Source organism: Erpetoichthys calabaricus, chromosome 5 (assembly GCF_900747795.2).
Source record: "Erpetoichthys calabaricus chromosome 5, fErpCal1.3, whole genome shotgun sequence".
NCBI classification, from domain to species: Eukaryota; Metazoa; Chordata; class Cladistia; order Polypteriformes; family Polypteridae; genus Erpetoichthys; species Erpetoichthys calabaricus.
The window spans coordinates 33,402,932-33,417,896 of record NC_041398.2 but is presented as its reverse complement, the minus strand read 5'-3'; the positions used below and the strand labels follow the sequence as shown (position 1 = coordinate 33,417,896).

Here is a 14,965-nt window from a genome sequence, read left to right as displayed (position 1 = left end):
GACCCGTACAAAAAGCTCACTGAGCTGCTGTCATGTCTGCAGGTGTGAAACTAAAAAAAAATGACTCGAGATCTAAGAGGAACAGACTAAAAAAAAATACAAGAAAAAATCATCAGAGCAAATCAAATCTATTGGGCAGAAATCTTAACAGCTACATTATAGGCCCATTTCCCTTTAACTTAGTCCTTTAAATTAGGAAGCAGACAAAAAACAACAGGTCTAGTCACAGTTGCAAATTCTGACTTGGAATTTGAAATGCCTGTACTCATAATCAAAGTATATAAGCGTCTGTCACTTATAGACAAAAAGTCAATCACTCTTTGTCTTTACCACAGTTGATTATGTAGACCATGACAAAATAAAGATTAAGCAAAATTACATAACAGTATGAAAGAATTCTCTTGTTAATATTGTCACTGTTTCCCAAGCCACTAGAAGTAGCAGAATGTAGCCTCCCAATTGCACAACCAGTTTAGTGCCCTCAGTAAAACTCTGAAGAGAGGAGAACATGCAAGAAAGCCTTGTACCCCTAGGTGGTGTCACACCCATGCAGACTTTAAGTGGTCACCCAGACATACTTGCCATATTTTAGAAAGATAGAGCTGTGGAACTGGCCTTAAAAGACTGATCCAGCCCAATAGTCTTTAAGCTTGGCGCTGGGAAGAAGTAGTGGACAAGAACTCTACTACTGGTAGGAAGGAAGCACTGAGGTGAGAGTACACAAGTGGCCTTTAGAGGATTTGAGCAGGAAAAAAAATTTTCTACAGAGGACAAGTGGACCAGCAGCTTCACCAAGTAGACAAGGACATTTTTGTAAGTCAGGCCCTACATATTCTGTAGGATCTAAACTGCTGGAAGTATTCATTTTGTTATCATTTTGGTGGCCACATAACATTTTTTGTTCTGAGTGCTCTTTTGGCATGGTGTTACACATAATATTATGACAAGCTATGTACTCAAAAAAACATTTAGAAAATTTTCATGTAAATTGTTCTTGTAATTAAGTGTATAATTTTAGATTAGAATGACCAGACTGTTTTTAACCTAACAGTAAAGGAAACTGAAGAACTTTGCTCTACTTACCACATACTAGGTCACATAAATAATGCGTGTTCTACTAGATACCAGATCAGGACCACAATATACAGATCTCCATGCGTGCTAAGACAAAATACAAGTTTGACCAACGCCAGGAGGCTGCAGTGGAGGGCTGGGTTGGTCGAATTTTTCATAGCCTTGCAGAGACAAAAGCAGGCCTGAACCTCACCGACATATTTGAAAAGTGGGAAGCTGCTCAACAGCCATTGAAGATCTGCAGAATTGTGGCTTCATATGTACAAGATTGATTAGCATAGTCCATATATGATTGTTAGAAGTGCGTTCACATATGCACATTTGCAAGATGATTGTGATTTATAAAGGATACATTGTGTTCAAATTTGTGTACACCATATTTTATAAAGCTGTATTGATTTATTCATTTTGCTGTATGCATTTTCCTGTTTTTTTGATGTATACACATCTTCATGGTTGAATCCAAACACACTTTTATAAATGAGACTATGAATACAAACTTCAAAAGGGAAGGCTCAGTCTTTTAACAAAATCCAAAAAAAATGCACTTTAGGGAAGAGGATGGACCATAAAATATCTGAGAGAAGACAAGACCAATGAAAAATACTTATAAAACAAAAATGTATTTAAATAGACAAAAGAGGCACAAAAATACCAAACAAGGAAAAAGGCAAAAAAGACCAGCAAAAATATGACAACCCAAGGCAAACAAGTCCAATCCAAAATCGAGAGAGTACATTCAAAAACAGAAGAAATGATTCACAAAACCAGACAATCCAAACAGTAATTACAAATGACAATACTAAATCTCCAACATTTAATGAACCTCTGAGGGATTCATCTTTTCTAATTGAAAAAAAGGTGGAGGGTGCCACCTCAGTAGTGATGTCACGGTGGTCACACCTATTGTTGATTTAGATGAGAAAACACAATGAATGTAGCCAGGGGACCCATCTACACAACACATAATTGCTAAATAATATTTAAATAAAAACATTAACAAAAGTTGCATAATAGCAAAAAACAAATCCATCCATCATCCAACCCGCTATATCCTAACTACAGGGTCACAGGACCAATCCCAGCCAATACAGGATGCAAGGCAGGAAACAAACCCCGGGCAGGGCGCCAGCCCACCGCAGGGCACACACCCACACCAAGCACACAATAGGGACAATTTAGGATCGCCAATGCACCTAACCTGCATGTCTTTTGACTGTGGGAGGAAACCGGAGCACCCAGAGGAAACCCACGCAGACATGGGGAGAACATGCAAACTCCACGCAGGGAGGACCCGGGAAGCAAACCTGGGTCTCCTAACTGCGAGGCAGCAGCGCTACCCACTGCGCCACCGTGCCGCCCCCCAAAAAACAAATAAATATAATAATTCCAAAACCACGAAATTAACAATAAAAAGTAAAATAAACATAAGCCAGGTAACAATTCCAGGCTTTAATTTAATGATGGGCCATACATTCCTAACATTTGAAATTCATCAGATTCATTCATTTATACCAACAAAGTAGAAAATGGAAAGAAGGAGTGCCCTATAAAGCTGTGCCAGATGCATGCCAGCTTGGAGACAACCATAAGTGAATTTTGTTTTAAACTGAATGGGGGCATTTAGACAACTTACTAAGTGTCAGATTTGTAAATAAACCAATCCAATGCCTCATGAAGGAGGTGCTTAAAGTAGGAATGGTGATTTTGAACTGTTAAGAGCAGTTTTGTATTCATTAACCTGATTCTTCAGAGTGCAAGCTTCTGATTATGACAAACTGTCAACAGCAGAAACGTTTCCTAAAAAGATCCATTTAAACATATGTGTGCTGTGTATGCAGACAGCATGATGCACTTTTGAAAAGTAAACATAACCGGTTGAAGGGTGTGGTCCAGTAGGGGTCATACAGTTCCTTCAACTCCGACACAGACAGGCTAAGACATAACTTTATTCTTCAGTGGGGAAGCGTTTTTTCTTCGCTCCCTACTTATACAGCACAGTACAAAACGCCAATATATAAATAAACACAGTCCTTTCCTCTTCTTCTTTCTCTCTTTATTCCTTGACTTCACTCCTCCTTGCAAGCTTTGTCCTCCTCCACCCGACTCTGGCTCCCCAATTGGTTTTGAGGTAGCTCCTTTTATAGCACACTAGAACTGCTCCAGGTGTTTCTCGACCTTCTTCCAGCTGCACTTCTGGGTGTGGCAGAAGAGGTTCCTCCAAGGACCCAGCAGCACCTGTAGCACCCCCTGTCGGCACCCACTGAGTCCAACAGGGCTGTTCCAAACTACAAGTCCTGACATGCAATCCTGACATGCATACCTGAATACGGTATCTCCCTTGGTCCTTCCACCCCATGCTCCTGGCCATCTGTCACAATGGAATATCAATTCTGTACAATCAACTAATCAGTGGTAGACCTGAATGATATGATGTTGCAGGTATTGTGTGCTCACTGTTGTTCAGTTAAGATAGTAATGTGGGAGTCAACGTAGGGTTGAAAGAATTGACAGCAATGTTCATGAAAATATGAATTGCAGCATATGAATCTGATGTAAATGATATGCCACATCTCGTCAAAAGGAGGTGAAAATGACCTCTGTTAAGAGAGCTCATAACGTAGAGCCACAGGAGATGCAGATTTCAGTACCAAATCAACAAATCTGCTAACGACACCCATGGAAACTTGGAGGAGTCTGTGCAACATCCACCTTCTGATTGCACATCTAAACAAATAACTAAAGATATTTAACATTACTGTCTAAATGGAAATGTAAACCTGCCATGTCAGAATAGCCTCAGAGTTTTAATGCATGGCATATCTATAGACCACAATGTTTATCTAAACTCTATTCACAATTATGCCATATACAGTATAGTGATGCAATAGTCAAAATAACAGAACAATATCGTAGCAAACAGAAGCACTCTTCTGTCACAGCACTCTTTAAAATATACATGCTGTTACACAAGAGTGCAAGGGGAGCAGCTTAAGGACCTGACGCGCAACGCAACAAGTCATGCCAGGGGACAATGGCAGGGCACTAACCTCTCTCTCTCTGTTTCCTTAGAAAAGATGAAGCACCACCGCCATAATATCCCCCAGACCACTCCATGAAACACAATACTTCCGGGTCCCTTTCTCTCCTCTGCTCCCCATGTGATGATATCAACCACCCATCCACCACCACGTTTTCCCAGCATCCCACACTTTTGATTTCCGGTCCGACTGCATAAATTGTCTGTCTATCCGCCCTTCTGTGTCTAATGATTTGTTTGAATTATTTTGACCTTGTTTACAGTATACGGGGCCTAAAAAAACCCAAACCTTTATTACTTTGATGTCTATCTTTATTTCAATGCTTATCATTAAGCTTTGGTTATCTTTTACTAGTGAGCTTCCGAATGGATAACAGCAATTTTAGCTTTTTATTTTCCCTCACTGTCAAGTATTTTGTTCACTTTATTTTGCTCTCTCCCTGAAACCCTGACAGTTTAAACTGCATGGATTGTAAGAACTGAGGGATGGGTAATGCAGGAAAAAGTTATTCACTACACACTTTTTAACAGGTTCTCCCAACATTTGTATTCTTGTTTGAGAACCATGTCTGGCCCCATGAGACTAAGACTGGCCATCAGTGGGCATGCTCACAGCTGGCAAATTACAGTGCCAGATATTTTTTATATTTAAGAAGCTAAAAATGAATTTCCCAGGGACAATCCACATGGCCACAGTGACAGCAGTGACAATCTAAACAAAATGGTAACTGTACCTCAAATTGAACTTTGGAGTCTGGAGCCATAAGGCAGTAGCACTATGCACTGTAGCACCCTACTACCATTACAGGGGTTTGCAGCTGGAGTTAGACAGGCAGTTTGCATAGAGATGCCCATTTCTGACATGTGTCTCGGTTCAGCACGCTGGCAGAGTTTAAAGCTTCCTGAATGAGACTCAGTGACAAAATCTACAGCCACAATGACTCCACTGATCCTGTTGTGTTCTCTCACATTCTGCATTCAAAGTATGTGAGTTTCCAAATTAAGTGAAATAAGGCACAGATTTGGAAATTCATATTCTATGCTTACAAACACATTTTAGTATTTTCATAGTGTGGATTATTTTATTACAACTTAAACTTATTTTTTTCCTACAGTGTCAACTTGCCATATTTCTGTGAATTTCCTATAAGCACCAAAATTAGTTTCCTTTCTAGAAAGCTTCACATTCCCCTGTACCGTTGGCAGTGATGTGAGGGTCTGGATGTCCTGTTACCAGCAGAGACCTGGAGACACTCCTAAACTCCTCATCTACAAAGCAAGCACTTGCTGAGTCGCTTTACTTGTAGCGGCTCTGGATCTTCATTCAGTTGAACCATCAGTGGAGTTCCCCCCTGAAGATGGCAGTCACTACTAATGTCAGCCTGGCTACAGTGTGTTTCTCACACAGTAAGGGGATCTTGAACAAAAACCTCACTGAGCTGCTCTCAAGCTTGCAAGTGTGAAGTACAGCAGAAATTGTGATATGAGAGCTGATGTGAAGAGAAAAGAAGAACAAACTTAATGAAAAAATAAAACTGAAAAGAAACAGTGAAGATCAAAGTAACCTTATATAAACATGGAAAGCAGTTAACTCAGATAAATTATGAAAGCAGTTATTATTATGAACCAATCTTTTTTTTTCATTCTACTTAACATTCTTTTGTAAGCTTGTAACTAAGATGTAAAGTGACAGCAAACTGGGTTGTTACACCACTGAAGCTGGTAAGGTGTAGTATCTGATATCATGATATCTGAGTATTATATTATGGAAGCTTTACTTTTCCAAAGCTCACAGTTATGCAGTTCAGACAGAATGTTATTTGTTGGACAGAAATGTATTTGTCCACATGGTGAAATTTGCCTTTGTACAGATGCTTACAGATAGATAGATAGATAGATAGATAGATAGATAGATAGATAGATAGATAGATAGATAGATAGATAGATAGATAGATAGATAGATAGATAGATAGATAGATAGATAGATAGATAGATAGATAGATAGATAGATAGATAGATAGATAGATAGGTCTGATTACACACCAGAATAACTAAAAAGGCAGAACATTTAAAAAAAAAACTTCTGACTTGGCAGTTACAGTCCCAGTGTAGCATTATGCAGACATATTGCTGTTGGTATAAAGGAGCCCCCATAGCATTTCTTGACACATTTTTGCTAAATAATGTGTTGCCTGAAAGTCCTCAGTGTTAGTATGTTAGAGCGAGAATGTGCATTATCTCCTTTGCTTCGACATCCAGGGTGTCCAAAGTGTGTCCCATAACTGAGCTTACCCTTTTAGTTTGGGTTTTAGGAGTCACTTTTTTGGAGAGCTACCTTTTTTTTAACCAGCTTCTAACATAAAAGCCAATTTTTTACTGTTACTGGAACGTTCTTTTTGCGTATTTTACTTTTCTGACAACGCCAACAAAGGGTATCGACAAAATGGATTCGAATTCCTCAGTGTTTCCTCTTTCTATCTTTGTTTTCTGTTTAGAACTCTTATAACACTGAAGGATTCTGAGAAATTAATTCCACTTTTGTTTTTAATCGAATAGATCATTGTAATGCACTCCTTGCTGTTCTACCTAGAAAAGACATCAGTTGCAGTTAGTTCAGAATGAGTAGCAAGAATTTTAAGCAGAAAAAGAAAATCTGAGAACATCTTACAAGTCTTAGCATCATTACATAGGGTAACAGTGTCCTTTAGAAGTGATTTTAAATAGTTTTTTAATGAATATAAGGCTCTGAACAATCTTGCTAAGTCCTAAATTTTGGAGTGCCTGTCCCCTTAAATTCCCAGTTGTAACCTAAAATCTTCTAATTGCAGCCTGTCAATTATTCAAACAGCTAGGAAAGGAGGCCTTCTGTCATTATGCACAAAAAACCTTGAATCTCTTCACCAGTCGAGGTTAATGTTGTGGAACATTTTAAAAATCTTCTATAAACACATTTTTCTTAATATTGCTTTTTCATGGCTCCATTTTATTTCTACTTTTAATAAATTACATATGAACTGAAACATTGTATACTTTGTGGATTTGCAATTAATATACTTTTCTGATTTCTTTTCATTTTGTTTTGTTATGGTACTGGGTAGGTGCTTGTAATATATGAATAAATATTAACATCCCATCTGTCAATGAGACCCACTGCATCAAATCTTTTAGGATGAAGCTTATAAATCACAGGAACTACTTTACCACATTTATGTCAGGTAGAATGCCCACTTAGGACTTAGGAACTCCTGGAGATTCCTTTTTTTTCCCTAGCATCTCGCCAGCTGGATGATGTACGAGTTCTTTCCTTTGCTCTAACTGTAAAACAGCTCAGTAAACAACTGATTAATATTATGATTTTGTAAATCATTTTACAGTAAAGCAAAAATGCCAAGTATTTACTGTAAAATAAAATGCTAGAGTCTGTGTGTCCAGTCCCTCAGAGAAATCTAATTGGTCAGTTTGGCATTGGTGGCACGATGAAAGTGAAAATGCACAAGGAATAAAGCTGCATTGCTGAGAGAATCATATTCAAAGATTGAAAATACAAAATTGGACAGGAGCCAAGAAAGACACTCAAAAAAGATGACAGCTTCTGGGAAGCAAGGTTTATGGGAACGCGTTTGAGAGAGGGAGTGCCGATGAAGAGTGGTTCAGAAACACGCAAACACAGAGGAAAGACTCTGAAAGTACATGTAGGGCAAGAAATAGCACATTTTTTTTCAAGTATCCATCCATCCATTTTCCAACCCGCTGAATCCAAACACAGGGGTCTGCTGAAGCCAATCCCAGCCAACACAGGGCACAAGGCAGGAAGCCAACCCACCGCAGGACACACACAAACACACCAAGCACACACTAGGGCCAATTTAGAATTGCCAATGCACCTAACCTGCATGTCTTTGGACTGTGGGAGGAAACCAGAGTGCCCGGAGGAAACCCACGCAGACACGGGGAGAACATGCAAACTCCACGCAGGGAGGACCCGGGAAGCGAACCCAGGTCCCCAGATCTCCCAACTGCGAGGCAGCAGCGCTACCCACTGTGCCACCGTGCCACCCTTTTTCAAGTATTCTTTTCTATAATTATTAATTCTTTTTAACTAACATGGGTAACACAATAATAACACATTTCTTCTTTATACTAAAATCTATCTCTTTGTTGGTGATCTTGCTGTGGAAGTTATGGATTGTTTACTCGAATGTTTATTCCTCTCTCATCCACCTGTATAACTTAATTTACTTCACCTATTCATTATCAGCAGGGTGACATTTTAGCTCTTTGTTTGAGTACAATAACTCTACCCCTGAAAGTATGGACTTTCAGAAACTGTTCAGCTTTTGTTTAATAAATTCACTTTCTCCACTGGCTGCCACATCACCTACTGATGCTGATTCTGATTTAGATCCTGACAGGGAGTTTTTGCTTTGCTTATCTCAAATCTAATAAAACTGTGGGCGTTGTGATTCACTTTAATGATTCAGTTGTTTCGAACAACCTGTCTAAGTGAATCGATTCATTTGATTCATCAATGTCATCCTTGGGTTGGCACTAGTGAAAAATCCTTGAATGAGTCATAAGTATATAATTAAGCAAAACTTAAATTATTTATTAAAGCTGCCGACAAATCATATTCTATAACATTATCCTTTTGTGACAGTGCAAAACATGGCAACATCAAGACAATGGATAATTGAAATAAGACAATGAATTTTAGAGTCATAAATAAACAAGAATTGTGTGACTCTTTCTTGGGTAATGATTCAGTCCAAACTTGAAAGAATTGGTGAATGATATATGCCTGGTTAAGTCAGTGAGCTGTAAAAAAGTGTGAGCTAAATTAAAGATAAGGGCAAATAATTATTAGAAACTAAAATATTCAAAATTATATATATTTAAATATTGTTTTTTAAAAATAACATAACATTTGCAAACTGCGAGAATCCAATTTAGGGGGCAAGAGGTCATCCTGGTGTCATTAACTCTGGACAGGGGGCCACATAGTCCACTTATGCACACACTCACATGACGCTGTGATAGACTAGTCAGTTCAGGTAACATGCATGTCTTTGGGGATGTGAAATTAATAAATTAAAAGGCCCAAAGATTTTACTGGAGTGTTTTGTGTTATGCCACATTTACTTTCAGGCCAGTCTCATCCTAATATGACAGGAAGGGGGGGGATTTCTGAGTATTGCCATCTGCAGAGCCCTCAAGGAATCGTCATAGTTAATTACACAAGTAGCAGAATGATACCAGGAGATTTGCTCATGAATACAGACTAGATTAGTCCTTCCCACAAGCCACTGATGTGGTAACACAAAACGGCAAGCAATAATAGAAATGTTGCTGCTGGAATCTATAACTGCGGTGACCCTATGCCAATTAAGTAATACCACTCCTGTGCAAGGAATAGACAAAGGGTTAGTGTCAGCACAGTACCTCTCTCCTTTCACTCAGCTGCAGTCCATGGACTCTCCGAGTTGAGGATAGCTGAGGATGGTATGCCTGAGTTCCCTGCACTTACAAAAGCATGGGGGCACTGTGTGCTTGTCCTTCATTCTCATCACAGACTCCATGTCGCAGTGGGAGGCCTCAGACTGGTCATCCAGGTGTGGCAAACAGACTTTTCTGAATGCCCAGCTTGAGCTGCCAATCTATGACTCTTCACCATATCAATCAGTGCATCTATATTCTTATTTTCCTGACTGTGGATGGGGTGGGTGAGAAAATCGGGTAAGCCATTTATGAATAGGGTGCAAGCCACCTGCTCAACGACCTACTTTAAGTCATTAATACCTAGCCTTAACCATATGCCAGCCTTATCACAGACATTGTACACTTGCGGACGGGATGTTTGCTCAGGGTCAAACCACCACTCTCAGCATAACCTTGCACCCCGTGGTGCTTTAGAACTTTGGTTTTGAGCGTATCATAATTGGAGGCCTCTTGCTTGCCGAGGTCATAATGCATCCTCTTCATCTCATCTTTCAGAAATGGGGTCAAAATGTTGGCCCGCTCCACACGCTCCCAAGTGGTTATGTGTAGCCATGCACTCAAAGATGAGAAAATTAGACACAATATCATCATTGTGCTGCAGCAGCATTAACACCCGGGACAGAGCTTACAAGCGATCTTGTTGGACAGCAAAACATGCTTGAAACCGTGCCTCAGACACAGCGAGCTCCGTCTGTTACTCCCAAACCTGTACCGGTATTGTCAAAGGCAAAATTGATGGTTAATAACCAAGTTAAAGTTCATCTTTCCAATTCCTATATTTATAGTCATCCGTCTGTGTGGGCCCCATAATTCACTCTTTCCTACTACGCCAAAAAAACAGGAAAATACTTATGCCAAAAAAAAAATCAGATTTATAAAATGTGGCTTATTCACATTTCTGCACAATTTACCCTTTATTATTACATGTGTGAACGTGCCTCAAATGCTGCTCTGAAACATCTGTATATGGAGCATACTAATCAGCCTCACACATATTCAGCCACAATGCCACAGAACTTCTTTGGCTGGTAGAAAAGCCTCCCACTTAACACATCAAGACCTTGCCATCTGCATTCAAGAGTATCTGACTGTTCTCTGCAACTGAAAGCGAAAGATCATGCCTGGCATTATAGCGCCTCTCCTCTATTTAGTGTTTTGGATGTCAGGGAACGGCCTTAGCAGATACCTGCTATTACCTGAAACATGTAATGATGTGATTGCTGTTATAATGAATAGTACACACCATATGAAACACTGAAGGCTAGCTAGTAACCTCACCAACAAGTCACCCACCATGTACAATAGATAGATAGATAGATAGATAGATAGATAGATAGATAGATAGATAGATAGATAGATAGATAGATAGATAGATAGATAGATAGATAGATAGATAGATAGATAGATAGATAGATAGATAGATAGATCTTTATTGTCATTGTCACTTTTACAAAGGAACAACGAAATTGAAGGTGCAATCGACTCAGTGTGAGGAATAAGAGTTAAAAAGACAAAAAGACAAGAAGAGAGAAAATAATAACAAACCGAATAGTAATAAATATACAAATTGCACTTGTTGACTTAAGGTCTATATTGCACATTGGTAGAATAATATTGAGCAGTTTTATTCTGAGTTCAGGGCCATGATTGCTTTCGGATAAAAGCTGTTTTTAAGGCGGTTTGTGCTAGTTTTCATAGCTCTGTATCTCTACCATCAGGTCTGTCAAAGCTATTTTGCCTCAAAATAAAAGAATCATGGGTTGACCCAGGCAACTGAGCCACAATGTTTGTCAGTCTCATCTTGGCATCATAAAAGACTTTGCTATTCATGGTAAGCAACTGCTTACATTTGACAAAAGCAGCTTCATTTTTGCTCGGTGCCCTTATTACAATTTGAGTGCTGTCAATGCTTTGATTACATTAGGAAAATGGACGCTGCTGAAAATTACCTTTTTATGTTGGCAGCAACAAGTTACGTTTTGTGTATGTTCATCCACACCATATGAAAACTAAATGTAGCACCTCGCTGGTCAGTTAATAGCTTCCAGCACAGTGGACATGATGGAGTGAAGCTTGGCTGAGAAATTCTTGACATGTCGGCCAGTTCAGTAAGTGACAACAGGTAGCCGATATAAACTGATGAAAATCCAAAAACGTTTATTTAGTGCAAATATGTGCATCATATTCATCTCTTCTTAGGTGTAAGATGTTGGTCATGTCAGCATACATTATAATAATGGCTTGGTGATATGTATTATGCGAGTCATCACTTAGCTGGTTTGACTTCATTTCTCAACTTTATTGAGGGTGTCATCATTTCCTCATTTCTCCAAACTGTTGCATATGCATTGGTCAGAATTACCTCAAATATACACATGTTCCTCCATTAGGTTTTCTTTTTAAATCCCAATGTTTGCACGGAAAGTTAGGTGTGCACATTTCAAGCCTCTTTTTATGCATACACAAGCTTTATAAATGAGACTCCGGGACAATAGTTGTGGTTGTTGTCTTTGTGGAGTTTTCATGAACTTCCCAAGTCAGTCATTGTTTTTCTCCAGGCCACTGATCTTCATTCCTGATCCTAGAGGTCAAGGTAATTATTGAGTCTAAACTGGCCCCGTATTAATGAGTGAGTGGAAATGTGCCTTAAAATTGACTGGCATCCAGTCCCATTTTGGTTTCAGTGCTGAGTACAGCTTTGAATCTGATGGTGCTGGGATACTCTTAGACTTCTGTAACCCCAAATTGAACAAAGTGGGCAAAAAAATGAAATCTGTCCCCACTCAATTAGAAGTCTTCAGCACCCAGGGAATCAATCAGCTTAAACTTACGGTGTTAAACAAGCCAACCTAATTTCCAAAATAATCAGCTTTTTCAGAGTGATAAAAGCACTTCTTCAAGTTTAGTGGAAAAAAATCACTTATCGGTATAAAACGTCAAACAGTCCAAACAACACTGCAGTACCTTGTTGCATTTACTGAGGTGGTCTCAAGCAATTCTGACCATTGCAGGTCTCTGCTACCTTCAACAGGACAACAGCAATTTTTATGTCATGCTCCTTATTTTTGGGTGCTGTTGGTGCAGCTCTGTGGAAACACTGTCTCTCTAGAGCAGGGATCTCAAACTCCAGTCCTGGAGGGCCATAGTGGCTGCAGGTTTTCATTCTAACCCTTTTCTTAATTAGTAACCTGTTTTTAGGGATACTGTAATTAACTTCTTTTGAATTAATTTTAATTGACTTGTTTTTTAAGATTTGTTTCCCGGAATTTCTTCATCATTCCTCTGAATTGCTTCATTTCTTTCCTTAAACAGAAATGAAATGTGAAGTGAGTGAGTCAACAAAAAAACAACTAAGTCAGGTCCTCAAACTCCAACCAATTTCACTCCAACCAGTTGCTTAATTAGGCCCCGAGTCTTGTCGTTAATTAAACCCGTTCTTTAATTGCATGGCTTGTTGATGGTCTCAGTGTGCAATAGCACACATTTTCAAAACTGTTGATTTTTTTCTTTACTTTTCTAAAAGCACTGTTAAAATGTTTTGGGCACCTGAGCAGATGAACATTCCTGAGACCTCGACCCTTTTTATTTTCAGATATTGCATGATGGTCACAGATTGCTGGTCATGTTTTGGTTCATTTTGTATCTCATTGTTTTGCTGCTAATTAAGGAAAAAGAAACAATTATTAGGTCCGAGACTTAAAGTGCAAGTCAATTAAAATTAATTCAAAACAATTAATTAGCAACAAAAACAGGTCACAAATTAAGAAAAGGGTTAGAATGAAAACCTGCAGCCACTGCGGTCCTCCAGGACTGGAGTTTGAGATCCCTGCTCTAGAGTGTCATCCCACCTGCAGTGATATTTCCATTCCACACCCTTAACACTTCGATCAGTACAATTTGCATACATTGGCTAATTTTCAAAACATCTCTTCAGTTATAAAATCTGTTCCACTCATTGCCCCCAAAGACATGGACACAATGACTTCATCAGCTCTTCTGATCTGGATGGTAGTGTGCCTTATGCATGGTAAGTCTGTTGAGATGACATTAGAATTCTTTCCTAGAATTTAACTGTATTTGTCTGATGTAAAGGAAACTGTAAAATAAAATGAAATTTTATTAGGGTAGGTCAGTAGTTGTGAGAACAGATATTGCACTGTAGATCTATCCTTCTCTCTTTTTGATCCACAGACTGCTGTTGTCAGATTGTTCTGACTCAGTCTCCATCAGCCGGGTCTGTCAGTTTAGGACAAAGAGTGTCCATCAGCTGTAATACGTCTAGCCGCGTTGACGGTGAAGTAAACTGGTACCTTCAGAAACCCAGCCAGGCTCCACAGGTTCTAATATGGGAGGGTACTTACCGGCAGTCAGGGATTCCAGAAAGGTTCAGTGGCCAGTACTCTGGAACCAGCTTCACCCTAACCATCAGTTCCTTCCAGCCTGAAGATGCAGGACATTACTACTGTCAGCAGGACTATAACTTTCCTTTCACACAATGATAGAGAGTCGTACAAAAACTTCCTTGTGAAGCTGCAGGTGTCAAAAGGGAGGAAATCCTTCATTATATTTGACACAAAAATTAGCACATTTGACAGTCTTCATACCTCATTTAAAATACCTACATGACTGATCATATGGAAAATGTTCTTTTACTTATATTTTTGGTCTTATTATATCATATTTGTTCAGCAAGCTATGCATTTCAAGCAAGCAAAGATTAACAGTTGATATGAACCAAGTGTTTAAAATTTAAATGGTCTTAGTAGAGGGGACTTGACTAACTGACACTCATTCAGGTCTTTTTTCCTGTTTTGTGTTTGATGTCCCATCCACTTTAAATTTGGATCATACAGTAGGTTTGAAAATATAAATGGTTATGAATGTGGCTATTTTTTTTAAGTTCTTTATTCATGGGTGCCATTTGTGTAGCTCTGCAGAACACTATGTCTCTAGAGGTTCAGCCCACCTGCAGTGAGATTTCCATTCCTTACCCTTAACACCTCACTAAGCATCATTTGCATGTGTTATCTAATTTACATGATCTGTCTTCAGTTATAAAACTTGTTCAGTTTATTGCCCACTTAGACATGGACACAATGACTTCCTCAGCTCTTCTGATCTGGATGGCAGTGCTCCTTATACGTGGTAAGTCTGCTGAGGTGACATTCAGATTCCATGAGGTGTTTTCTAGAATTTTAAAATCATCCTTGCTTGATTTAAAGTGAATCCTAAAATAAAATGAAAATTTCATTGGGACAGGTCAGGAGTCTTCAAAATGTTCAGTAGAGGTTTTAATTATAGCAGCTTCATAAAACATAATGCAGAGTTTAGCAAGGGTGTATGTTATTTATTTAT

The 14,965-nt window shown here is 39.0% G+C and overlaps 1 gene segment (V, D, J or C); it reads left to right on the top strand.

The window, feature by feature from the left end:
- The first annotated feature begins 13,588 nt into the window (after positions 1-13,588).
- LOC114652483 (immunoglobulin kappa variable 1-39-like) lies at positions 13,589-14,109 on the top strand. The segment is given in 2 exon segments: positions 13,589-13,637; positions 13,802-14,109. Coding segments are annotated over 2 exon segments (357 nt in total).
- The last annotated feature ends 856 nt before the right edge of the window (positions 14,110-14,965 follow it).